This window comes from Talpa occidentalis, unplaced genomic scaffold (genome assembly GCF_014898055.3).
Source record: "Talpa occidentalis isolate TD23 unplaced genomic scaffold, MPIMG_talOcc4v2.1 talOcc4.6, whole genome shotgun sequence".
Taxonomy (NCBI): domain Eukaryota; kingdom Metazoa; phylum Chordata; class Mammalia; order Eulipotyphla; family Talpidae; genus Talpa; species Talpa occidentalis.
In genome coordinates, this window is record NW_023604972.1 from 6,040,852 (window position 1) to 6,065,188 (window position 24,337).

General features: G+C 49.1%; 1 protein-coding gene across 8 annotated transcripts in view; it reads left to right on the forward strand.

The window, feature by feature from the left end:
- CC2D2A (coiled-coil and C2 domain containing 2A) overlaps nucleotides 1–24,337 on the forward strand; it is a 125,237-nt gene that overhangs the window by 60,205 nt on the left and 40,695 nt on the right. For 4 of the 8 annotated variants that reach the window (XM_037530252.2, XM_037530247.2, XM_037530250.2 and 1 more), the window contains 10 exons: nucleotides 1,786–1,845; nucleotides 3,833–3,919; nucleotides 5,411–5,534; nucleotides 15,612–15,700; nucleotides 16,027–16,128; nucleotides 17,194–17,295; nucleotides 18,336–18,494; nucleotides 19,079–19,241; nucleotides 20,687–20,823; nucleotides 21,274–21,405. In XM_037530252.2, the coding sequence (XP_037386149.1) occupies nucleotides 1,807–1,845; nucleotides 3,833–3,919; nucleotides 5,411–5,534; nucleotides 15,612–15,700; nucleotides 16,027–16,128; nucleotides 17,194–17,295; nucleotides 18,336–18,494; nucleotides 19,079–19,241; nucleotides 20,687–20,823; nucleotides 21,274–21,405 (1,134 nt within the window). In that variant the 5' untranslated portion in view covers nucleotides 1,786–1,806. Of the gene's footprint in view, nucleotides 1–642; nucleotides 970–1,785; nucleotides 1,846–3,832; nucleotides 3,920–4,241; nucleotides 4,262–4,706; nucleotides 5,233–5,410; nucleotides 5,535–15,611; nucleotides 15,701–16,026; nucleotides 16,129–17,193; nucleotides 17,296–18,335; nucleotides 18,495–19,078; nucleotides 19,242–20,686; nucleotides 20,824–21,273; nucleotides 21,406–24,337 lie in introns of those variants that run through there. The other 4 variants (XM_037530251.2, XM_054688181.1, XM_037530253.2 and 1 more) reach the window with 4 other exon arrangements.

Sequence of the window (24,337 nt, forward strand, 5' to 3'; positions counted from 1 at the left end):
GCAGCAGATTCCACACAGCCGCCTCACAGAGCAGGAGCCGGCTCTGACTTCACGTCTCTGCAGATGGCTTTGCTCTCTTGGCTGCTAGACGGGAGAGAGGTCCCAGAACCGTCACAACACTTCACTGCTAGTTGGGGGGATCATCAGAGAAGCAAGAATAAAAGGCAAGACTGAGTGGTGCAGAGGCAGGAGGGGGGTGCTGGAGTCACAGTTTGTGGCAGGTGCTGAGCGCGACAGGGGCTCACTGTAACCCTGGGCAAACCAGGGAAGCTGCCAGAGACTACCTCAGAGGGAAGCTGGGTCTCCTCACGCGTCAGCTGAGGCCAGAGTCCTGTTGTGAGGCTCCTGTAACAGATCTAGAGAAAGTCTGGAGAGTCTGCAGTAAATCACGGCTCTTATTTTGATGGCGCGGATAGGGACATATTAACACGTCTCTGTGCATGTAGCGAGACAGGCTGCACACAGTCGGGCAGCACACATTTGTCTTTTCTTAGCATCAGTGTTCATGAAAATAAATTTGGATGTCACTCCATTTCCTGGGAAACTCATTCAAAGGTAATGATCAGGAAAGAATGAGGAGAAAAACTCAACCCCATTACATTTTTCATTTCCTACGTCTACTTCTCTCATAGGTAATATTTTTTTTTAATTTATTGAGAATCTCTTTTGAGTTACAAAATATTTCCATTTTTTCCAGCTTGTAATCACACTGTTTATGAGAGAGCTTCTCTGTCCTTCAGCATTGAATTTCCATCCTCCACCTTCTTGGTTCTCTCTAGGTTACCTCCTTACCCTTGATTTTCTTGGCCGCTTCCAGCATTTCACTTCCTCTCGTATGTGTGGCCAGTGAGGAGGATGGAGACAGAGTCTCAGGTGTTCATCATCCCCTTTAACGAGCTAATTCCCGCGACAGCTGGTGGACCCTGAGCGCCTCAGAGGAGCAGCTTGTACGAGCAGGTCCCAGCTAAGGTTTGGACCCTCGTTATTAAGTGCAGGGAGGATTTGTCACGTTCTCGTATCTGATCTTTGCTAAGGAGGAGGCTAAGGCCCGATCTGCAGATGTGGGGACGCAGGGCCACTGGAGACCCAGGCCAGAGCAACTGCAGAGCGCGCTGGACCCAACGCTGACGGGGAGAGGGCCAGTGACACGATGGGCAGTGGCCAGCAGCAGAGTGAAGTCCAGAGAGAGACTTTTGCAGGAAGGGGCTCTCACAGCTCTTTGTGCACCGAGAGGAACGAGCCAATGGAGAGGAGAGAAAGGGTCATCCCAGAGAAAGAGGGGAGTATCCAGTCAGGGTCCTGGAGGAGAGAGGGGGATGGGCCTGGTGGGGGCAGGGACAGGTCATAGAAACAAGAGGAAGCGTGGGGGGTGACGTGGCCCCGTGGGCGGGGCGGAGAGGGGCAGCAACGAGGTCCTCTCTGTTAGCATCTCAAACCAAGAGCAAGGGGAGGAAGAGGAAGGGAGGGAAGCTGGAGGTTTGAGGACCGAGGAGACTCTGCGAGACAGGCCCTCAGGGGCACCCCACTAGGTCCAAGCGGCCAAGGCTGAGCTCTTTCCTCAACCCCACCCGCTGCTCGCCAGGCCAGGCTCGGGCACAGACAGTGTACCCCTCCCTCTCCCCCAGAGTCCTTCCTGCCTGCCTGCAGGGACGGCGTCCTCAGAAACAGGCCATCCGCCCAGCCCAGACGCTTCGTGAACTATCAAGGGCAGCTTCACAGCTGCCAAGAGTAAGAAAAAATTTCATTGCACAATGCCTGATGTTTTCTTTGTTCCTTGCCTGACAGGGAGCAGCCGTCAGAGGCAAAATGAATGCCAGGGAAGAGAAAGTGAAAATAATTACAGAGGTAAGTGGTGGCATCACTGCCGCGAAGGCTGGTGTGTCCACATGCTCACATCACCCGTGTTTGTGAGGATGGTAAGCCACAGTGCGGGCCCTGCAGCGCTTATGGCACACCCATTGTAATGAGCATTTATGGCACACCTACTGCATGCACAGGGTGCTCTGCGAGGCTGCTGGTGACCAGTGTGGTTGATGCCAGAAGTACAGACCTGTGCGCACACTAGGGCTTCACCTCCACTAGAATACCCTAAGACACTTCTCCACCCTCTCAGGAATGCCCACACGCGGCTGTTCTAAGCTACCACCCACGGTAGGTGGATGCCCGCTGATTTCTAAAGAAGTGCAGAACGAAGGTAACCACTGTGGATTATAACCACTCATAAAATCCTCTGTCTCCTGGAGTCCTGCAATTGCTAATTCTCATTACTTGCTGTCTGGACCAGGGAAGGGAGGTGCCATCTCTAGTCTGGAGACTGCAGGCCTCCAACAGAAGAGAAAGGTTCCTCTCAATCCTTGTTTCTCTCTTGCCTCAAGGGCTCACGGACTTGAGCCCAGGGAGGCACAAGTAGAGACTTTCCGCTGTTCGCAATAGGGGAGTAGGGGCTGGGAAGAGCCTGAAGAAGCCCAGGGCCCAGGACCACCCCGCAGGCTTCCCGGAACCCCCTAGTGAGAGGCCCTAATCGCCCACTCTGAGGTCAGCACATTCCCTGTGCTCTGGTTCTGCTCACAGCGCGCAATGCAGCCCCAAGTGCTCATGGTTTCACCTTCTATGGAACCTGAAGTCCTGCGGGACAGTTTTCCATGGATGAAAGAGCAAAGCACCATAGGGGAACAAAATGACGGCAGTTCTCACGAGTCCAAGTGGCTGGACTCCTGAGCTAAGAATTCTCCCCACTGGGGGCATGAAGAACGAGGCTGGAGTGAGGTGGGGCTTGCCCTCTGGGGCGCGTCACCTGGGCCCAGCCAGGCCCCCTCGCTGGTGGGGACCTGGTTCCCTCCCCTTGCTGACATCCACTCCTCGATGACCCTCGCCCAGGGCGGTGGTGAGCAGTGGGGGGGGCCCCGCCTGGCGAGCTGCACACATTGCCATGACATCTAATATCATTAAGATTCATAGTCGATGTTCCAAGTTTGCTGGGGTATAAAGACCAAAGTATCCCAATTAAGAGATACCTAATAAATTTGGGATACCAGGGAGGGGTTCTGGGTGCATCCTACAACTGCGTTCTAAAAGCAAAAGCTTGGGCAATTTAGAGGCTTCACCAAAACCTTAGAAAGTTTCAGGCCTCCTTGGTGGCGCAAGGGGTAGGACGCAGACTATGGAGCTGTCCACAGCCTCTGCAGTGCAGGTTGGATCCCCAATGGCCAGAGAGCTACCCACGTGGCACAGCGGACCTCTCCTGACTCCCCACTGCTCCCTCAGCAGTGTATTTTGGTCAATCTGCCTGTTCTGCTCCCCACTCCGTCTCTGGTGAATCCTCTCACCCCCTACACCTCTGGCCTGTACCCCAGCTCTTGTATGCATAAATAAATAAATCTTAAAAAGAAAAAAAACCTTAGAAAGTGTCATCTAGAAAAAGTAACAGCGTCCCCTGCTAGAGCTTTTCGTCCTTTTCCAAAGGAGCAGCTGACCTGCCCTTCACTGGGCCTCCCTGGAGTTGCCTCTTACATTCTTCTCTGCCCAATAGCAGGCCGGGGAGCAGAGACCCCAAGCCTGAAACAGGTCCTCAGAGCTGCCCCCGCACCCCCAGAGCCCTCTGTGCGGTCAGAGACACTTCCATGACCTTCACTAGCCATGACCTTGAGGGCAGCCAGACACTCTGAGCCCCCAGCCCCGGAGTAAATGCTCGATAAATAGTGTGGCTGAGACGGTGGGCGCCCCGATGTCGTCGCATTCGACATGTTTTGAAGCAGAGGCTTCGCAGGACCGTCTATGGCGAGAGGAGTGGGCCAGGGTCCCAAGGTGACTCTGCCTCTGCCTCTTCCCCCAGGAGTTCGTGGAGAACGCGGAGGAGCTCGCAGCCGGGGAAGGACAGAGGAAAGCCCCCAAGGCTCCGAGGCACAAGAGGAGGAAGCAGGTGGGGCTCGCGGGGCGGGCGTGTCCGCCGCGGGGTGCGCCCTGCCGGGTAGGGGGCGCCTGGGCCCTGCAGGGCACCTCAGCCACCTGCCCCGCCTCGGCCCCGGTCGGCGGGGCCCGCTCCCCCGGCCTGGAGGGGGGCCCGGGAGCCGGGGCGCCGGCCGGGGTGTCTGCATCGGCGGCGGCCGCAGGTGGCGGTGCAGGACCGCGCAGCCCGGCCCCTCCGCTCCAGCCCAGACCCGCTCGGGGCTCGGCCCAGCCCGCTCTGCCCTGCTCCGAGCTCCCGGCGGCCCGGCGTGGCCCCCCGGCTGGGCAGCCTCGGGCGCCGGGCAGCCGCCTGGAGGTACATGACTCCCCGGGCGGCGGGAGGATGCTGTGGCCGGGGGCTGGCGTGGAGAGTCCCGGAGGCCGGCGGGGAGGGCAGGGCAGGCTGCGCCATTTTGCGCCAGCAGCCACGTGAGGGCTCCCCGGGAGGGGGCGCGGAGGGGAGGGCCCTGGAGAGCCTGTCCGGGAGGCTCCCCCTCCGCCGGGCCGGCCGGGCCGGGCTCCCCGGCCTGGGGACCGGCCGCCCTGGCGCCGCGCCCGGGTCCCCGCGCTGGGATGGAGACGCCCAGGCAGGGCGCAGACTCGGGGCGTCCTCCGGCACCCTTCCTCTGGGGCCCGCGGGCTCCCGCAGCCGGGACAGGGCGCGCCCGGCTGGCGGCGATGCCCGGGGCGGATGCACGAGCTCGGGGCGCGCGCGGGGGAGCGAGCAGGGAGGGGGCGCAGGGCACCCCGGCCTCGCGGCTCGGTCTGGACAGCCCGGCGGCCGGAGACGCCTCCCCTGCTGCGCTGCAGAACCGCCTGGGCAGTTTTCTTTTCAAATTAGATGCCTCCGGCGGCCCCAGGCCGCTCACTGAGTGTCTCAGACCAGCAGCCTCCCCGGGAACAGGCCGCTTTGTTTTCCTGCCTGGACCCCTGAGGTCCATAACTCGCATTAAAGTCGCTCTTGAAGTCGGGTCCCCGCAGTGCCTCTCCGTGCAGGGCAAACCTCCGTCTGGCCCCAAAGGTGTGCTCACCTGCCCTTGTGCCCTTATGCTCACCTGCCCCTTCTGCGAGCCCGAGGAGGGCCACGGAGGCCGCTCTCTGCCCTGATTTAGGGACACTCGAGTGCTGCTTCCAGACGATTTGGAACCGGGGGAACCTGGCTTGGAGGGGACTTCGCGGCCTCCTGTCCTCCCAGGCCTGCCGCACGCTGCACCGTGCCTCGGGAAAGTGAAAACGCTCATTTTACGTTAGGGCGCCCCGTCAATTCCCGAGAAAGCGCCCAAGAAAGTAGGCAGAGGGCCACTTCCCTGGGGGGCGGCCACAGTGACTCGGGACAGGGACCCTGCATGGTCGCCCACATTTAAACACGGTGACCTGTCCACTCACCCAGGGGCCCACCCCACCCTGAGATAGGAACCGAGTTCACTGAAGCCAGGCCTCACCCCTGATGACCGTCTGCCCACAGCTGCTGGCCGCTGGCCCCGAGGACATGGTCTCTGAGAACCCCCAACTGGGCCCCCCGCAGGAGTCGGCTCAGGAGGACCCCGGAGCCAGCCTGCTGAGCATGACGACCCCCCGAGGTGCTCGGAGTAAGTGTCGGGGTTCAGTGCTACCGTGTTTACTAATAGCTGATGGGGTGACACGGGGGCTATTATGCTTGCTCCCCCTCGTTCCACGTCCCCCCAGCATGGGTGGATTTTGAGGTGAGCATGTGTCCAGTCCCGACACACACCTTCAGGGCATATTTTTGTAGTCAAGGGCAGTCGTTGGGAAGGTCTGTTGTCAAAGAAGCGGGGCTGGAATGAGACATCGGAAGACACAAGGGAGTTTCTGAGGTCCTCGGTGACCTGGTCTTGAGGGTCCTGGCACTGATCCCTCACAAACAACAAATAAGAAACAAAAAGAATTATCTTTCTTGCCTGCTAAGGTGTTTGCACACTATATTATTACATTTCAGTCTCAGGAAAGACCTGTCTTCCGGCGTTGTTTGCCAGACCAGGAAGCCAAGGTTAGAGACCCAACGGCTAAGGAAGGGGAGTCAAAAGTCAAACCCCATCTGCAGACCCCAGGGCCTGTGTTCTTGACTGTGCTCCCCTGGATCCCCTGGGGCGAGCTGGTCTTGAAAGCTGACCAGTCACCGATCCACGGGAGGCCGACAGCAGCGCTACCACCGGCTCCGGTGGCTCCAGGACGGGGCTGGCCAGCAGGGCATCGCCAGCTGAGTGTCCTCACAGACTGTGTCACTTCTTTCCAAAAGGAGCGCCCTCCAGGTGGAGCACCTCCTCCTCTCTGTCCCTAGAGTAGCTTTCTCTCTTTGGGGTTTTTGCTTGTCTCATCCTGGCTGCTCTTGCTCAGGCGTCCTATACATGCAGCCTCCTTGGAAGGCTGCCCTCTGCCCCCGCGTGGGCTGAGTCCACCTTCTCGATGCTTCCTGGCCACTGCACCTGTGTAAGGGATGGGAGTCATTTTTTATCGCCTGTCCTCACCGCCGGACAAGATGGCTCCGAGGGGCAGACTGACTCTCAGCTCAGCTTAGCACACTCTGGCCCTCAGAGGGTGCTGCTTCAATTCTGAGCGACAGGTGTCTCCAGCTGTCACGCTGCTTTTTACCCGAGGCCAGGCCTGGAGACCTGTGCTCACCCACCAGCCCACACGACTGGCACTGCCTTCCTCAGGTGAGGATCTTCAGTCCTCCCGACTCAGCCCTTGCCGACCTGATGGCTCCAGCCAGCTCCTCGCCTGGCACTGGCCCTCTCTCATCGTAGCACCCCCGCCCCAGAGCTCCACCGGCATCAAGGTCAGGCTGTGCTCCAAGACTTAGGCTCCAGCACCTTGTGGCCTGCCCCAGGGCACCAGGCACAGCCCAGTGGTACCACCTCCTAGGTCGGAGGCAGCCCAGCGCCTTTCGCTTCCAATTTACTCTGCAAGCATATGCTCGGTTGTGACATTGCAAATCAAGAAAGCTTTCACTGACCAGGCATGTTCCGACTCAAACAAACATCTCGAGAAAAAGTCCACACGTTCCCCCATGATCCCAGCCTGCACCATCTCTTAAGGGAGGAACTATCAAATGTTAAGTCGTTTCTTATGAATCTGAGTTTCCTCATTACCAACATCTGTTTTCCATTCAGCCGTGTTAGTTTCTCTGATTAAAGCATGATTTCGGAGCCAGTTCCGTAGTATGGGTTGAAAAGAAAGTTTGGATTCCGATGAGACTTGATGCAAATGGAAGGAAATAGATCATTTATGTTAGGCCTACTTTTTAAAAGTCATCAAGGCCTAAAAACAAGTGTTAAAAGCAAAGAATGAGACACAAGGGAGAATGTGCAAGGGCCTGGGTCATGGGGGTTACCTGAGAGACCAGCAGCTGGGGAAGGGGAAGAACATTCTAGTTCGATGAGGATGCTTAACGGGGAGCAGAGAAAACGTCAGGAAATTCACCAGCACTGGGTTCACACCAGCGCTGGAAGTCCTGGGACGAGGAGAAAGAAATGGCACCTCGCGTTCTCGGTGTGTGTTACTCCCTGCATGTCAGGGTGCTTTGCCATCTGAAAAGGCTTTCTGGTCAGGAGAGACTAACCCATCCTTGGGGAGGATGAAGGGCCAGCCCAGAGCGGCCTTGGCCAGGCAAACTGACCAATCCCCAGCCAGACCCCCTCAAGCAGCCCCTGCTCCCCAGGAGGTAACAGTCCTCTGAGGGAGTCACCCCAGGACCAGGTGCTCAGCAACCAAAGGCAGCCCCTGTGGCCCCAAAGCAGCCAAAATTACCCAGAATAGCCACTTCTAAGCTGTGTGCCCTGCCCGGCTCTGCCTTTTCCAGCAGCTGCTGTAACCAAAGCCCCCTCTCCTGGCTGGGCCCCCGGAGGCCTGGGTGGCCCCCATGTCTCTCGACCTAATGTCCATCCTCCTGCCTCTAGGTTCCGGAGGTAACAAACTTGGTTTCCTGAGCTGCTTTTCTGCCTCCTCTTGTGGCCACCCCTGACCGAACATCTCAGGAAAGAATAGCAAACGTGCCCATGGCTCCTTTTAGAAGCCTAAAAGTTGAGGGCCTCCCTGGTGGCCTAGGGGTTAGTCTCAGGGCTACCACCACTGTGGCCTGAGTGCGATCCCCAGCCAGGGAGCTACCCACATGGCGCAGCAGACCTCTCCTGTCTCGCCCACTGCTCCCCTCAGCAGTGTATTTCAGTACATCTGCCTGCTCTGCTCCCCACTCTGTCTTAGTGAGTCCTCTCAGCCCCTGCACCTCTGGCCTGTACCTTATATGCAAAAATAAATAAATCATATATATCTATGGAAAGGAATTTTTTCCTAAAAAAATCTCTTTTGCAGCAAAATTCCTCCAGAGTCATCTATTCTGTTTTTGTGGCCAGCCTGGAAGCTGCTGAGTCACGTGTCCCACTCCATAACAGAACTGTGCGTGTGTGTCCGTGTGGAGGTGGCTGGTGAATTCATCCTGCACCGGCTGATTCAGTAGTGGGTTCTCAGCTTCCGCCTTCCTTGGCATCAGCAGCCCTGAGGTCACTGCCTCTTCCTCCTCCCTTGACCTCTGTTTCCAGGGGCTTGGATACAGGTTTTCCTTTCACCCCACTGGCAGTGCCTGGAGATACAGGTCTCCTTTGCAGCTCCTACCCCTCATCTGTGACAGTCAGAGCACCCCAGCTCTAGCAACACTCTTCTCTGGCTCATGGCAAGACTTTATAGGTTCTATCTATACGTGGACCAGTCCCCAGTTTTTACCCCCAGCCTGGCCCTCTGTGAGCCCCACCTGCTAGCTCAGCATTCACTTCTGGGCATCTCCGAAGTCAACTCACATTTGTAGTAATAACCTCGGCAAGATGTAATTTATATGTTGTAAAATTCACCCATAGTGAGTATAAAATTTAATGATTTCTAATAAATGGATGAAATTGTGCAGCCATCAAAATGCAGGTTTAGCCTATTTCATCCCTCCGAGAAGATCCGTTGTGCCTCCTTGCCATTAATTCCCACTCACGACCCCCCACCCTCCCGCCCTGTCCCAGACAAACACCCATGTGTTTTTTTAGACCTTTTCTGGACATTTCTAAATGGAATCATACCAAATATAGTACTTTTTGTCTTCCCTCTTTTACTTAATAGAAAGTTTTCTTGAGACTCATAGATGTTGTGGCGTCTAGCCACATTTTGTTGGTTTTTACTGGTGAATTATATATAGCCCATTGTATGGGGAGCAAGGATATGCATTTATTTACCTTTTGATGGATATGTAGATTATTTCCAGCTTGGGTTGTTATGAATAATGCTATGAACACTTGTGACCTGACTTCATATGTTTTCATTTCTCTTGGGAAGTCTCCTAACAGCAGAATCCCTGGATATTAAGATAAATACATATTTGACTTTGTAAGAAACTGTTGATGTTTTCCAAAGTGATTGTAACATTTTACTTTCCCACCAACAGTTTATGAGGAATCCAGTTTCTCCTTCTCCACACCCTTGCCAACACTTGGTATTATGTCTTCAATTATAGGCTTTGCAGTGGGTGTATAGTGGTAATTCAAGTGCTTTCAATTTGTACCGCCTTAATGATATTGAGTATTTTTATATATTTATTAACCATTTGTTTACCTTTCTAGTAAAATATCTAATTTCTACATACTGTTAATTGGTTTGTCTTACTAAGGAATTTTAAGTGTTCTATGTGTTCTGGATACAAGTACTTTATCAGATATCCACCTGCAAATATCTTCTCCAAGTAAACAGCTTGTCTTTTCATTTTCTTAATGAGCCCTAGGGAAGTACAAAAAATTTTCTATTTTTTTCTACTAATGCTTTGCTTTCATGATTGTATCTAAAACTTCTTTGCCCAACTCAAGGTCATGAAAAATTTCTCCTACATTTTCTTCTAGAAGCTTCATATGATCTATTTTGAGACGACTTAAATTTTACTTGCTAGAACTGAGCTTTTGATCCTCTTGCAGTTCCACTTATTTCTCCCCATCTCCCCATCTCACTAAAAGGACATTCCACTTTTTCTATTGCTTGGATTGAAAACTTAGAGCCATCCTTAAACCCCGTCTTTCCATCTGCCCACATAAGTGCTATTCGCGCTACCTTCAGAATAAATGTAAAATGTGACCATTTCTCATTGCCTCCTCCCCATCTATCTTAATCCAAGTCACCTTTAATTCTCATCTAGAGTATAGTACTAGTGTCCTAGCTGATGTCCTTGTTTCCAATCTCACCTCCCAATCTCAACCCAGCAGCCAGGGTCATCTTATAAACTAAGTCCATGTCCCTCCTCTGTTCAAGCCCCATAACGGCACTCACAAGACTCGAAGATAAAAGCAAATTCTGTATGATGACCTCCACTTCATCTCTATAAGAGCCTGGTATTCCATCTCCCACCTCTAAACTTCCCCTTTCTGCTCTGGCCTCACATGTTGGTATTTGCACTAGATATTACTTGTATCTAAAATGTTCATCCCACCCCCCCCAGGGATCTACATGGCTTTATACCTCCTTTTCTTCACCTGCTATAATGTTGCCTTGAAGTCCTTGCTTGGCCAATCTGCTTAAAACTACAATACACCCCTCCTTCTAGCTCTCCTGCTTTATGTGTCTCCACACCACCTGACAATGGTAGCTGCAGAAACCAGTAACCTGTGGTCAAAGGAGGGAGAAATATATTTGGAGCTCCTCAAAAGTCCCATCTACCCCCAAAGTGTCACTATGTGATCTGTTTCACAGCCCACTGAAAAGCTCCAACCTCATGGCTTCTAGGGACTTGGCCTGATGGCGCTTACTCCAGGAGAGCACCCTATACACAGAACATTTGTGGAAAACAGTTAGCGGCAATAGTTCAACATCACAGAGGCCGTTGTTCAATGTGGAACTTGCCAGAGGTTGCATTACCAGTTATGGTTTATCAAGAGGCTGATCAAAAAAATTAAGAAAAAACTGGAAATGACCTGTCTATAGGGACTTTGAAAGCTTCAGCATAATTCTGGCAACCATAGAAAAGCCTGTGAGGTCCCCAAACTCTCATCCCCAGCTGACATCAAATCCTTATCCAGCCCAAATGTGAGAGGAAGTACTTTCAAGTCATGTATCTGATAAGGTAGAGTGTTTAAAAAATAAAAAAAGCCAATAGCCCAATTAAAAATAGTCAAAAGACTTGAATAAACATTTCTCCAAAGAAAATATTCATCTAGCCAATAAACATATAAAAAGATGCCTAACAGTATTAGTCATTAGAGAATGGGAATCAAAACCCCAATTAGATACAACTTCACCCCCGATGGTTTTAATCAAAAAGACCGATAATAACAAGTGTTGCAAGGATGTGGCAAGATTAAAATCATTGCTGGTAAGAATGTAAAATAGTGTAATTACTTTGGAAAATATTTTGGTAATCCCTCAAAAAGTTAAGAAAAGAGTTAGCATATGACTCAACAAGCCAACAGCTATACCCAGCTATACTCAAGAGAATCAAAAACATGTGTCCACACAAAATTTGTATATAAATGTTTATAGCAACATTATTCATAATAGCTAAAAGGTGGAAAACAAACCAAATGTCCATCAGTGGATGAATAAAACCGCTAAGTTACACTTTCAAAGCATGAACTTTATGGTGTTTGGATTCTCTCTCAATAAAAGCATTAATGAAGAGAAAAGCAGGGGAGGTATCAACCTGGGGACATAAAATGAGAGGATTTTAAAATTATTTCAAAATGAAATGCCTATTTATTGGGTTGTTGGAAAAGTCATGATGCATTTTTGCTTGAAAAATACAGAAAAAATACGTCATGACTTTTCCAATAACCTGACATTAGAAGGCCATTGTGTTTTCTGAGGTACCCATTGTAGTAGATGTGCTTAAAGGAAAAATGGAAAGTGTCTACCATTTTATTAAGCCTGTAATGGGAGTGTTTGGGGTACAGTGAGTATGGATGATAGGAAAAAGGACACAGAATTAAAAGATCTGGAAGCCATTTGCAGACGTGAAGCTGACAAAGCCTTGGGCTGCAGAGTTTGCTACAAAGCCAGAGTAAGACAACTGAAGTAAGCCTGAGGCCTCTGAGGAAAAGCATCAGTTTGCCAAGGAAATCCATGATCCATATTAATTGCCATTATGTATGTATTTTTAATAGAATGTCTTGAAATTTTCTCATTTTCCATACATTTTTGCATGCCCTCAAATCAAATCTTTAATACTTTCGAAAATTACTTTCATCACACTCTTTGCATTTGGTACTTACGAAGCACTTTTCATGCCAGGTTTTCCTAGCTGTGTCAAAGAGCTCTTTCTGAAGGTCTCCTTGTGTGAATGTGAAATCACACCCTTCCTTAAGCTTGGCCAATCAGTTCTTATCCCCAGGGCAGGAAAAATATAGCCAGTTTGGGATCTCATAGCTGATTAGTCATGTAGTGGAGTAACAGACAATAAAATTGGGGGGGGGAATTTATGAGGGTTCCCTTAGTATTTCCAGCTGTTTAAAGAAACACTGTCATATTCCACCAATATAAAAATGAAAGTAATACCTTGAAGTTATTATGTCAAAGGGAATTCGTACCCAAGCTTTCACAGATAGCACTTTAGTAATGCTATCTTTAAAAAATAGTCTTCAGTGTCATCAGCTGGGTCCATGCAAACGTTAGGTTAGAGCTACAAAGTCCCGGTGCAATAATCACCAAACTCACCCTGGAGCCGGTCACATTCTAGATGGGAAAATGACACGGCTGCAGACGGGGCTTGGAAATTCTTATGCCCCTAAACGTTTTTCACTAGCACAGACTTTTTTAAGAAACAGGCAAATATAATACAGTATAAACAGATGTTGATTTATAATGTTGTACACCTGAAATCTATATAATGTGATAAACCAGTTACTTCAATAAAAAAAATTTTTAAATAAATAAAAATGGGAGGGCTGAATAAAAATATAATAATCAGACAAGAGTACTTTTCACTCCTTCAAAATTTTTCATGGGTTTTAAAAACTAATGTTAGAGAAGCCACTTGGGTTTCTTTATTCAGAGGAGATAGCATTTCAATAAAATAGACTGTCTCTCATTGAAAGAATAATTCATGCGTATGTATAGTAAGCTGTCAACTGAAATTTCCCTTTTTTTGAAAAAAGGGAGAGACTTTGTCATGATCAAAGAAATGTACAGTTAACATTCGAAGAGCTTTTCTCTAGGGACAGAAGTGAGGTGGGTGGTGAGCCAAGAAACGGATTGGAAGGCACCAGAGAGCTGAGCCCACCAAGACAGTCCACACACTTGTGTAACTCACCTGTCCTGCTCTGTGTGGCCGGGCCACAGAGCCTGGGGGATGTGGGTGTGCATCAGGGAGCCACCGAAATCTATAAATTCCAAAGGCAATACCTGCCAGTAGGAAATGTCTTGAGAATGAGGGATTGACCCACCCCACTTACACAGTCTTTAAGATGGAAAATAATGGCTGGATTTTTTTTCAAGATTTATTTTTATTTTTATTTATGGATACAAGAACTGGGGTGTAGGCCAGGGGTGGGGAATTGAGAGGATTCATCAGCGAGAGTGGGGAGGAGACCAAGCGGATCTACTGAAACCCATTGCTGAGGGGAGCAGTGGGTGAGACAGGAGAGGTCTGCTGTGCCATGTGGGTCACCTCCCTGGCCCGGGATCGAACCCATGCTGCAATGGCTGGTGATAGCTTCATAGTGCTGAGACTTAATCCCTTGTGTCACCAGGGAGGCCCCTGGTTTAACGACTATGTTAATCACTTCTGCCCCCACCTCCAGCTCCCGCATTGCAGGAGTCAGGTTTCTGGTCTTGAGCCTCTTTCCCAACTTTTCTACTTTTAACCTCCATCAGCTTCACACTCCTAGTCACCTCCTTCAAAACCTCAGCTACCACTACCTTCTAGTTCTTTCTCCAAACCAAAGCCCTCCAGCTTGAGTGTTCTTACATCAGCTAGGTTGCTGGGCTTCGCCTTCAGATTTGGATTCGGTAGGTCTGAGGTGTGGCCTGAGAATCTGCATGTCTGACAGTGCCCAAAAGATGCAGCTGCTGCTGTGGGCACCCCCTCCAAGTCACCCCGCCATTCCCTGCTTGCACCCTCTTTGCAATTATTCCCACTGATCCCCACCCCGACTATCTCACCAGCACATCCCAGTGCCGGCCCTGGGGTCTGACCCACTCCGCCCCCCTCACCCCCTCCACCCTCGGCCCCACCAAGCATCCTGGATGTGCAGCTGCAGGTGAAGCTTCCAAAAATGGTGCTGGATTCACAGCCTCCTCTCTCCATGTTCCTCAAGACACCCCCACTGCACGGAGAATATATTCTGTCTCTGAGTGTGGCCTCAGAAGCACCTCATATCCTGACCCCAACTCCTGCACAGGGCCCTGTGTTCCAAACATGACGAAAATCTGTCCCCAACACTGTCTTATTTCCCTTCAGTCATAACAGGTTGGGGCAGTTGGGCACGTACAGAACTGGACCAAATCCCCGGCGCCAGAGCTGTGGGGTTGCAGAACCAGTGACTTGTCCCGAAAGGCCTCAGCGTCTTCATCTTCAAGATAGCTGGTGATGAGAACACCTTGTCAACTGAAATACTCTCGATGATCATTAGACAGTTTATTAGATGAGTAAAGTGAGGATTCCTACCTGGAAGCGGTCCCCAGATTTGACTCTGAGACCTGCTCCTGTAATCACAGGTTGGAGCTCAACTTATAGAGCGTGTTACAGAGTCCGAAGAGAAAGGAGCCATAAGTCGCTGATGTCAAGTGTAACTGACAGGGGCTGCTGGGTCCTGTCCGTAGGGTCAGACCTTTCCTTTCCCTAAATGATCTTGACCCAAAGAGATGGCGATGCTGTCTGGTGCAGAGGAGGTCAGTGCTGGGGTTCATCACTTCCTTGGTGTCTAAAGAAGGAACCCTAAAAAGCTCCACACCCATTGTTTGCATTTTCTCTGGCTTCTTGGTCCTTGGTGAGGATGGATGCCTGGTTTCCCCGCAGGCATCACAGGACAGGACGGAGCCTGTTCTGACTTCAAGTCTGTGCAGATGCTATGCCCTCCTACCTAAGATGGGGGAGGGGTCCCAGAATGCTCACAACAAGTTCACCCTCCTGTGCCCTCCAGCAGGCATGGCCTAAGACCACGAGAGCGTGCATCGAACACAGATATCATGCTGCCCGGCCCCTAATAGCTACGTAGCATTTCATGAAGCTTACATATCTATGGAATAGCAAGTAAAAATACCTGTGGTCTCTATGCTGTAGCCCAGGACCTCGACCAGGCTGGTAGAAAAGGTTTCTCTGATTAAAATTAGCAGCATTGTTGAGAGTTGATCCCAGAAACCCTGTCCTAATAGCTACCCATTCACCTGAGGAGCCTGTTTCTCAAATCAACAAATTTGAGAGCCTCTCCCCAGTGGTGACGGAGCTGGGAAGTGTGTCTGAGCCTTGAAGAGTCAAGTGTCATTTGTTTCATTCTCAGTTAAGTGGGTGTGACAGCGCTGGCAAGACATGTGCCTATTACATCAAATGGACGGTCACCAGCGTTAGCTCATGGGTGCTTATGTAAAGTTCTAAATTTACAAATTAAAATTGTACTCTCATGTTATTTTTTTCTAATCTGATCTCTCCTTTGGAAGAAAAAATGTTGTTTTAAAGTCATTTTCTTGTATTGTTTTAGGCTTGCCTCCAATTCCTTCAGCTTCCAGAACAGGTTTTGCAGAATTTTCCATGAGGGAACGCATGCGGGAGAAATTACAGGCTGCAAGGGTGAGAGAAACCACATGAATATTTTGCTCTGAGCTGGTTACAGCGCTTTAGGTCTTGTCTGGATAGATTTGTTTGCTCAAAACTACGTGGATTTGAATACTGTTAAATTTGCTTTTCCTGTTTAAATATTGATGTAGTGTTTAGCATTGGTACAGATGAAAATTATGCTTAAGAATTTAAAGCCATTGTCTAAACATTTCCACTTGCCTTTATTGCATAAAGAAGGATACCATGGAGTTTTTATTGACTGTTCCATGGAGATGGTGTCTGAGATTTTCCAAGGTTTGCTGACATTATGGAGCAGTAAATTTCTGTTTAATTTTTAGTCCAAAGCAGAGAGTACATTGCTGCAGGAAATCCCTACCCTTCGGCCCAGGCGCTTAAGAAGCCCCAGCGAGAAGGAATTGGAGACTGAATTTGGCTCGGAGGTGAGAAAGGGCCACCTCTACTTTGTGATCAAAAACAGGGAGGCAGAATATAAAATTTCCAGCAAAACTTTCTAGGACAGTGCTGTACACAAAGGAGGTGTCCAATGCTTAGGAAGAACTATGCCAGCTGCAATTTGAGGGGTACTCCTCAATGCAGACATTTTGTCAAGTCTTTCCCCCATGTTTTCACATGGAAAACATCCCCCCAGGGTGTTGTCTGACAATCCTTTAGGATGAGTAAGCCATGCCCAGCAGTGCCAAGCCAGACTCAAAGTACAAAATGCTGGAAAATTGTCCATTTCCAGTCTGAAAGTCTGACAAAGGCAGTTGTTACACAGGTGAGACATGGGAAGATGATATTAAAGGTCCCCAGAGCAGGTACGCTACCTTGTATTCATAATAAAAAAAATAACAATTTCATGCTAAGAAATTGGTCTTGAATAACGATAAAGTTTCTATCATAGCATAAGCTTGTTCCTTCTTTTGTGAATGGCTTGGGATCTGGACCATAACAGTGAATAAAAGAGAAGTGGGTAGGTTCCTGGAGAGGTGGATCAGGAGTGATGGTGGCAAAGTGGGAACAGCAGCTGGGGACTGGCTGTTGGAGAAGGAAGGGACCCCCGCATGAGAGTGAGTCCACCGAGGCCTGGACCTGTCCAGAGGCAGCAGGCGCTGTGTCCGAGGCTCTTGAGAAGGCCCTCCAGGCAGTGCAAAACTTACTTACACTCAGGCATTACTGACACTTTTCTTCATAGACTCTCTGGAAGGATGCTTTGTGAATTAGATAATCTACGAATCTGTAGGATGAAACATCATTTTCCATTTTCAGGCTTGTTGAGTTTAAATTTTCTATTTGTTCAGTCTTGAAAGAGACAGAGTTGAGTAAGAAAACACTGAACCATCCTAGCCTCCAAATGTATTTGACATATGCACCCAGTTCATTCCTTCGTGATGGTGGGATGTGACGAGGAGCAGGAGAAGGATGGTGAGGGCTAGCGCTTACTTGAGGACATTCTTAGCTTCTTGATTTCAGCGGCATGTATATCATTGTTTCTACTTGTGCAGCCAGGCAAGGAGGAACAAAGACTTCAACAAAAAGATGAGTCCCAAAGTCATTCCAGAGTGAAGTTTCGTGATTCGACACGAAAATCCAAGTCTAAACCCCTGGTGAGAAATTCATCTTTTTTTTTTTTTAAGATTTATTTATTTATGCATAGAACTGAAGTACAGGCCAGAGGTGTGGGGGAGGGAGGTGAGACGATTCACCAGAGACAGAGTGGGGAACAGAACAGGCAGACTGACGAAATACACTGCTGAACGGAGCAGCAGGCGAGACAGGAGAGGTCTGCTGCACCATGTGGGTTGCTCCCTGGCTGGCCAGAAATCGAACTCATGCTGCAGTGGCTGCGGATAGCTTCATAGGTTGCGTCTTAACCCTTGCGCCACCAGGGAGGCCCGAAATTCATTTTTTTAACTCATGATTGCCTTAAATCTTGTATGCTTTAAGTCACATTTGCTTGTTTGCATTTTCCAAAAATATCCAATGAGAAATAATAATACAATTAATCTGGTTTCTATTGCATGGAGTTTGCAAGAAAAAAAGCATGAGAAACGACTGCTACTTTTCAATTTCTACCATCTAGCTGCAGAGATCAGAAGATGAGCTGATTTGGGAAAGGGAGATGCCTGGTAGGCAGGAAATGTTGGGAACAAGACTATTTGTTCAGCTCTGAAGTGGCGCCAGCTTTCCTTATGGGGACAAAAGGAGGATGCTTACTCAAGAAGAGGCAAAACCTCCCCAGTAATAACTTTTTTAAAAAGTTAATAAACCCTATGTTGCTTATAACTAAAACTAACTTTTTTACCATTGTCCTGCAAAATGGTGAATTAACTTTAGGGCATTTTTATCATCTTTTCTGAAGGATTTACTGCTATAAGTAATATAGTTAGGTGTTTGATAGAGTAGAAATAATTGCTGGTTTATGAAAAAGTAACTTACTACAGTAACTTATCAAAGGGGAGCCCACCAGCTGCCTGTTGAGCTTAAAGTTCATCACCAGGAATCCCACACCTTCGACAAGGCTGATTCACTTTGGATGTATAGAATGTTCCTGATGGACGTAGCATCAAGGCCACTGCCAGTGAACTATACAGAGTTTGTTTCAGCTTATATGACCTGAAAGTCTGTTGTTTCCACTTTTCCTTAGGTGCCACCTGGTTTCCCTTCTGCTGAAGAAGCTTATAACTTCTTTACTTTCAATTTTGATCCTGAACCAGAGGAACTAGAGGAAAAACCAAAAGCAAAAAGGAGAGATGGAACTAGCCAAGGGGAAGAGGAAGGAGAGGAAGAACTACCCATGCAAGAAGTAAGTAAAATGGTACTAATATTGTGATGGTAATGAGGACAAGGGCAGTAGTGATGGTGGTGGTGATGATAGTGATGGTGATGATGGTGGTGGTGGTGATGATGTTGATGGTGATGATTGTGGTGATGGTGGTTGTGATGATGGTGGTAGAGATGATTGTTGTGATGATGGTAGTAGAGATGATGGTGGTGGTGATGGTGATGGTGGTGGTGATATCAGTGCCAGGTGGAAGGTTAAAGTGCTGCATTTTAACTTAGGAACCCAAATCTCTTAAATAAGTGTCAAGAATAGTCATCCTCTGAGGAGGCCAGAGTTGTGGAGATGTCAGTGGCTTTACCTGACACCTCACTTCTGGTTTCAGCTGGTTCTAACTTCACTTTCTCGGTATATAAAATAATGAAAAACAACAAATTTGTTTGTTAAAATAAAAGGCCACATATTTTTAGACTTTCCATTAAAAAAGATAAACCAAGAAAAAGGTCATTTTATGATAGGAGAAGTTGTTTGATGAGCTTTCTACCATTATTTTTTAAGCAATCCAATAACCTTTGCATGATTTCCCATCATTCTTTAATATGATGCAGGATGAGGAGGACCTGCTGGATGGCAAGGAGGCTGAGGAATTCCTCCTGGGCTTAGACCATGGGCCTGAAGGCTTCGTGGCGGTCAGGCCTGCGGATTATGAAAGTGCCCATGTTCGGCTGCAGGTGGAAAAAGAACTCCTGTTCATACCCAGCAGGGCGACAGGTACATGCTCTTTTTATCTTCCTGCTTAGCTTGGGCACTTCATTTTCCTTTAAAAGTATGGCTGGTGTACCAAGATGCCTGACATCCACAACTGATCCCAACTTCTAATCTGACTTAATAATTGAGAAACAGCTTCAGATAAAAAATACATAGAACATGAAAAAATATCCAATCAACAATTGATAGAATAGCAGACGAAAGTCCAGGATGCTTTGGGAGTCCCTTTATCAGATCTTGCACCTGTTCTGGGGTTGAGGGTATGAGACTTAAGATTGAAGCTGTGAAGAGGAACAGCTCTCTGGTTGGCTAAATCATTGCCTTGGGTGAATAATTTAACCTCTAGTCCCTCTCCCCTCCATAGGTGAGTAGGTCCAGAGAGGGAGTGGCTAAAAGTCCTACCCTCTTCCTCCAGGATGGGTTCCCCAACTGCTGTCATCCTTGAATGACCCAGGAGACCCCAATCTCCTACATCTCATTAGCATACAAAGGACATTATCAGTCTGGAAGTTTTGAGAGTGCCAAGAAGCAGGCTGGAAGGGGTTCCTCACCCACCCATGGACACAGGGCGAGGATACTGGTGCAGGACCATCTGGTTTACTCCTATTTATGCTTCTCTCCTCCTTCCTGCCTGGGGTCTCCCTTCACTCTTTATTTCCCTGGGATTTCCTTCCCTCCTGAGAGCCCCTGAGGGATCACCCCCCTTCTGATAGCTCACCCCTAAATGGCAGGCAGCTACATCCTGTAAGAGGGGGCCCGGACTTCCCTTAGTTGGAAGCAGGATTTCTTTTCATCAGATTTTACCCGAGTTCCAATTAAATATGGAACTAAGGACACATTATTGTTTGGCTTGGATGGGTCTGACTCATACGTCTAGAAAACATTAGAATTGGTTGGACAGCCGAAGTTTCCTTTAAAAATGGGCAGCTGGCAGAAGCACCCAAAGATTGGGATTTTGCTGTCATACAACAATGATGATGGAGGTGGTGGTGGTGGTGAGGGTGACAATAAATGAGGTCATACCCACGATTACCCTAAACATTTCCCCACTCTTATCCCCATCTAATGCTCCCAATAACTAGGTGGTCGGTATCATCATCCCTCATGTGCAGGAGGTAAGAGCTCAAAGAAGGGCCTGGCCCTTCCCATCATCCCTGAGGGGAGCTCAGTCCTGTCATCCGCAGGTCACACCTGCCCCTTTGCTGTGCTGACGCCTTAGCTGTTGCATCCTGTAGTGTCACCTCTTAAATAGGGGATTCCACCACATGTGTTTGCCAGTAAACACATTCCTCTTTTCCTCGGTTCTGTCTCTAGCTATCACTTTGGAAAACATGCAACTTCTAAGAACAGAAATGAAATCTCCAGTGGCTGTTTTTATTCAGCAAATTGCAGTTTGAAATGTATCCGTAGACACTGATGCTGCTTGTGTTTATTTATGAACTCGCTAGTGCCGACATACAAAAAGCTCCCCGAGAACGTGCAGCCCAGATTTCTGGAGGACGAAGGGCTCTACATCGGGGTGAGACCGGAGGTGCCTCGCGTCAGCCAGAACATCATGGAGAACAGGTTGCTGGAGCAGGAGCAGGTGAGCAGAGCTGAGCCTGGAGGAGCGTCCCCCAAGGGGCAGTGCGGCACACTAGGCCCTGAAATCAGGGGTGTCTGCACACAGAGGCTCAGTTCCTTTTTGTCTTGGTCTTGTACATTCTGCAATCCTCCAGCAACCCCTCCCCTCCACTGCTGGGTGCAGGCTCCTGCTGCTAAATCAGATTTGCCAGACTTTCCCCAAGAAAGCAAAGTAGATATTAAACTTTGTTAAACTTTTGGGGGGGGCAGGGAGTGAAGACTGTATGTAAAATTAACTTGCAGGAAGGGTGTCAGTGAAGACTCAATTTCTAAGGAAACAGAGGCTTTAACAGAGATGAGGAGAGTGCATAAAATGCGTATGTTGACTCAGAATTTTCCAGCAAATGTCCATTTTGTAAACTATTTCCTGTCCAGCTAAAAGAAAATGCCCTTCCCTCTGCTTGGATTTCAGGGGAGAAGGTGGTTCGGAGATGATGGCAGAATCCTCGCCCTACCAAACCCCATTAGGCCATTTCCTGCGAGACCGCCAGTGTGGACAGCCGGGCAGGGCGTCAAGGCAGAGCTTGAGACGTTGTATAAGAAGGTAAGGCCCTCCCCTCATTTTTGAAAAGGTTTATTTGTTGGAAGTGCTTTGTTTTTGGAATAGCGAGCAGTACTGAAGTTCTAACATTCTACTTTAGTGTGTTTTTTAAATAATTCCCGGTCTTACCTGCAAAGACCAAGCAGCAGGTGTGTGATGTGGGGGCCGTGCTCACCTGTCCCTGCTGAGCCCAGGTGAGCAACCAGGTTGGGGCTCAGCCGGCATCTCTAGCTCCTGTCCAGCTCGGCCGCCTACTGGGCTCCTTGGCTTTCTGCCTCATCGCACATGTACACGTTCCCCACCCGCTGTCTCTTTGTTAAGTAGCTGAAGGTTTTCCATCCTTGCCAGTGCTTTGTCTTTCCCTGAGCTCCAGGGCTGAGCTGTCTGGGTTGATCTCCCGACCTTCCTGTAGAACATGCACCTCAGTCTCTCTCTCTCCGCGCAGGCTGCGGTTTCCTTATCTGTAAAATTGAAACGAGAGCACTCTTTGGGCTGCAAGGAGCTTAAGCAGAGGGCACTTTGTGCTTCCCCAGCCAGGAAGACGGGGAATGAGAGAGCCTCCCGGGACGGACGGGGCGGGTGAGAGCAGCAGCCCACTGCAGGCTCTCTGGGCTCTGGCTCTCGCTGCATGCACGCCCCGGGGCTGTCATTCCCCAGGACAAACGTAGAAACTTGTACTTCAATTCCACCCCCGATGATTCTTTTTCTGCACATCTTTAAACTTTTTTCTCCGTTGCTGTGATCTCTGCATGGGCTGACAACATCCACTGGGAACGCACACACCATGCGAGCCTCAGATGGCCTGGTTTACAGTTTTCAAATGAACACGGGAGACTCTGGTCGATCCCCAGTTGCAACAGTATACGTCTGTTCTCGGGGGAAGTTGTTGCTCCAGTTTTCATGCACCCTCCCAGCATATAAGAAAGGACAACAGACTCAACCAAAGGAAGACAAGGAACTAGGGGTCTTTCCCCCTAGCAGGAAGAGAGTTGGGGTACCCCTGGCTGCCTAATCCCAGGGTGAGCGGGAGCCGCGCTGAGCGTAAGGCAAAGGCCGTCGGCCATCCCTGGAAGGCGGGCTAATGCAGATGTGGGGCTGCAGACGCGAAGCCCTGGTCATATTCCAAAAACTAGAACCTGCTCTCGGCGTTACTCATTCCAAGAAAAGTACAAGACAGAGCCTGAGAGCCGCACCCTGGGTGAGCTCAGGCCCCTGAGCTCAGTGAGGCAGAAAAGCAAGACAAGAACCAGCAGGAGCAAAGCAATTAAGGAGGAATTTCCCACGAAGTCTGTGGACTGGGGTTTAGTTGTTCGCGTCTTTATGGAGTGAACATGCTTAATTAGTCCAGGTGCTCATGGATGCACAGAGGCCACGTGCTGTCAAAACTTTTGACATGAATCCACGTTGGGATTGAATCCTTGTGCCCAAATGAAGGAGAAAAGGAACAGGCTTCCTTTCCCACGGTTGGAGCAGTGAGGATATTAATAATCAGAACTAGGCTTTCCTTAAATACAAAAGGTCAGTGGCCCATAGAGGGGTGGTCTTTCTGCCCTTCAAGTTCAAATGGAGATTCAGCTCAGTATATCTAGAAGGTTCTGAGCTGGAGCTGGCCACTGCTACCATACTGGTCAACACACCCAGGACTACAAGGACTTTTTTTTTTTTTAAATAAAAAAGCCATCTGGGCCTCCCTGGTGGTGCAAGGGGTTAACTCTCAGCACTAAGAAGCTGTCCCCAGCCACTGCAGCACGAGTTGGATCCCAGGCCAGGGAGCTACCCACATGGCGCAGCAGACCTCTCCTGTCTCCCTGCTGCTCCCCTAAGCAGTGGATTTCAGTAGATCCACCTGTTCTGCTCCCCACTCTGTCTCTGGTGAGTCTTCTCACCCTCTGCACCTCTGGCCTACACCCCAGCTCGTGTGTGCATAAATAACTAAAATAAATATTTGAAACAAAAAAGCCATCTATCAGCCCTTCCACAAAGAGCAGACTGAATGCAATTTTCTAGGACAAAATTTGTTTTGTTAAAATAAATGCAGGCTATGCTGTATTGGTGTCCTACCAGAAATCACAAGTCCTTGATATGCGTTAGTGATCTATGAGGCCAGAAGATATGAATTGAATGACTATAAAAGTAATAAACTAGATCCTTACTTGTGGGTAATAGTACAGATCAGGCCACAGCACCACCCAATGACAATTTTACTGGTAAATGCAGGCTCCTATGCCACTGCCAGTATTGGCGTTATTTCAATTACCAAACAGAAACAGACTACCCACACTGCAAACGAACACCATCACTACACTGGAAGTAAAAAGAAATATTAATCCAAGTCACTTTGGAATGTAGCACTTTGACCATGTGACCTCAGACTAAATGTGAAAAGAACTAAAATTACCACACTTAACATGTTTGCTGCTTACAGTCACGTGGATTAGCAGTTCCATGACTCATGTTCAGAATATTGCAAAATTGAGCAAAGGAATAATTATTCTGATGATGGTGGAGGCCACGCTTCTCAGGTTAGAAAGGGGAAGAATGGAGAAAACAAACTAATCGTGATTAAAAAACAGGTCTCATTAGATAACAAAAGTGAACGCTTTCTGTACAACACACACACACACACACACACACACACGCACACACGCGCACACACACACAGTGTTGAAGAACGTCCTTTGCTGTTCTAATAGGGAAAATGCTAATAAAATCCTCTACCCAGCACCCAGCTCGCAAGCGCCCTCTCCTGGCTCGCCACCCTCCCTCTGCACACCAGGCTTTCTCCCTCCCGCCTGGGGTACAGCCCTCAGGTCCTGTTCATCTGTGTGCAAAGATGACATGAGATGCGTGAAGTGCTTTGTGGGATCCCACAGTGTGTAAAACACAGACTGAACCTTTCTGCTCAGCCTCCTGATGGATGGATAGAGGCCTGAGA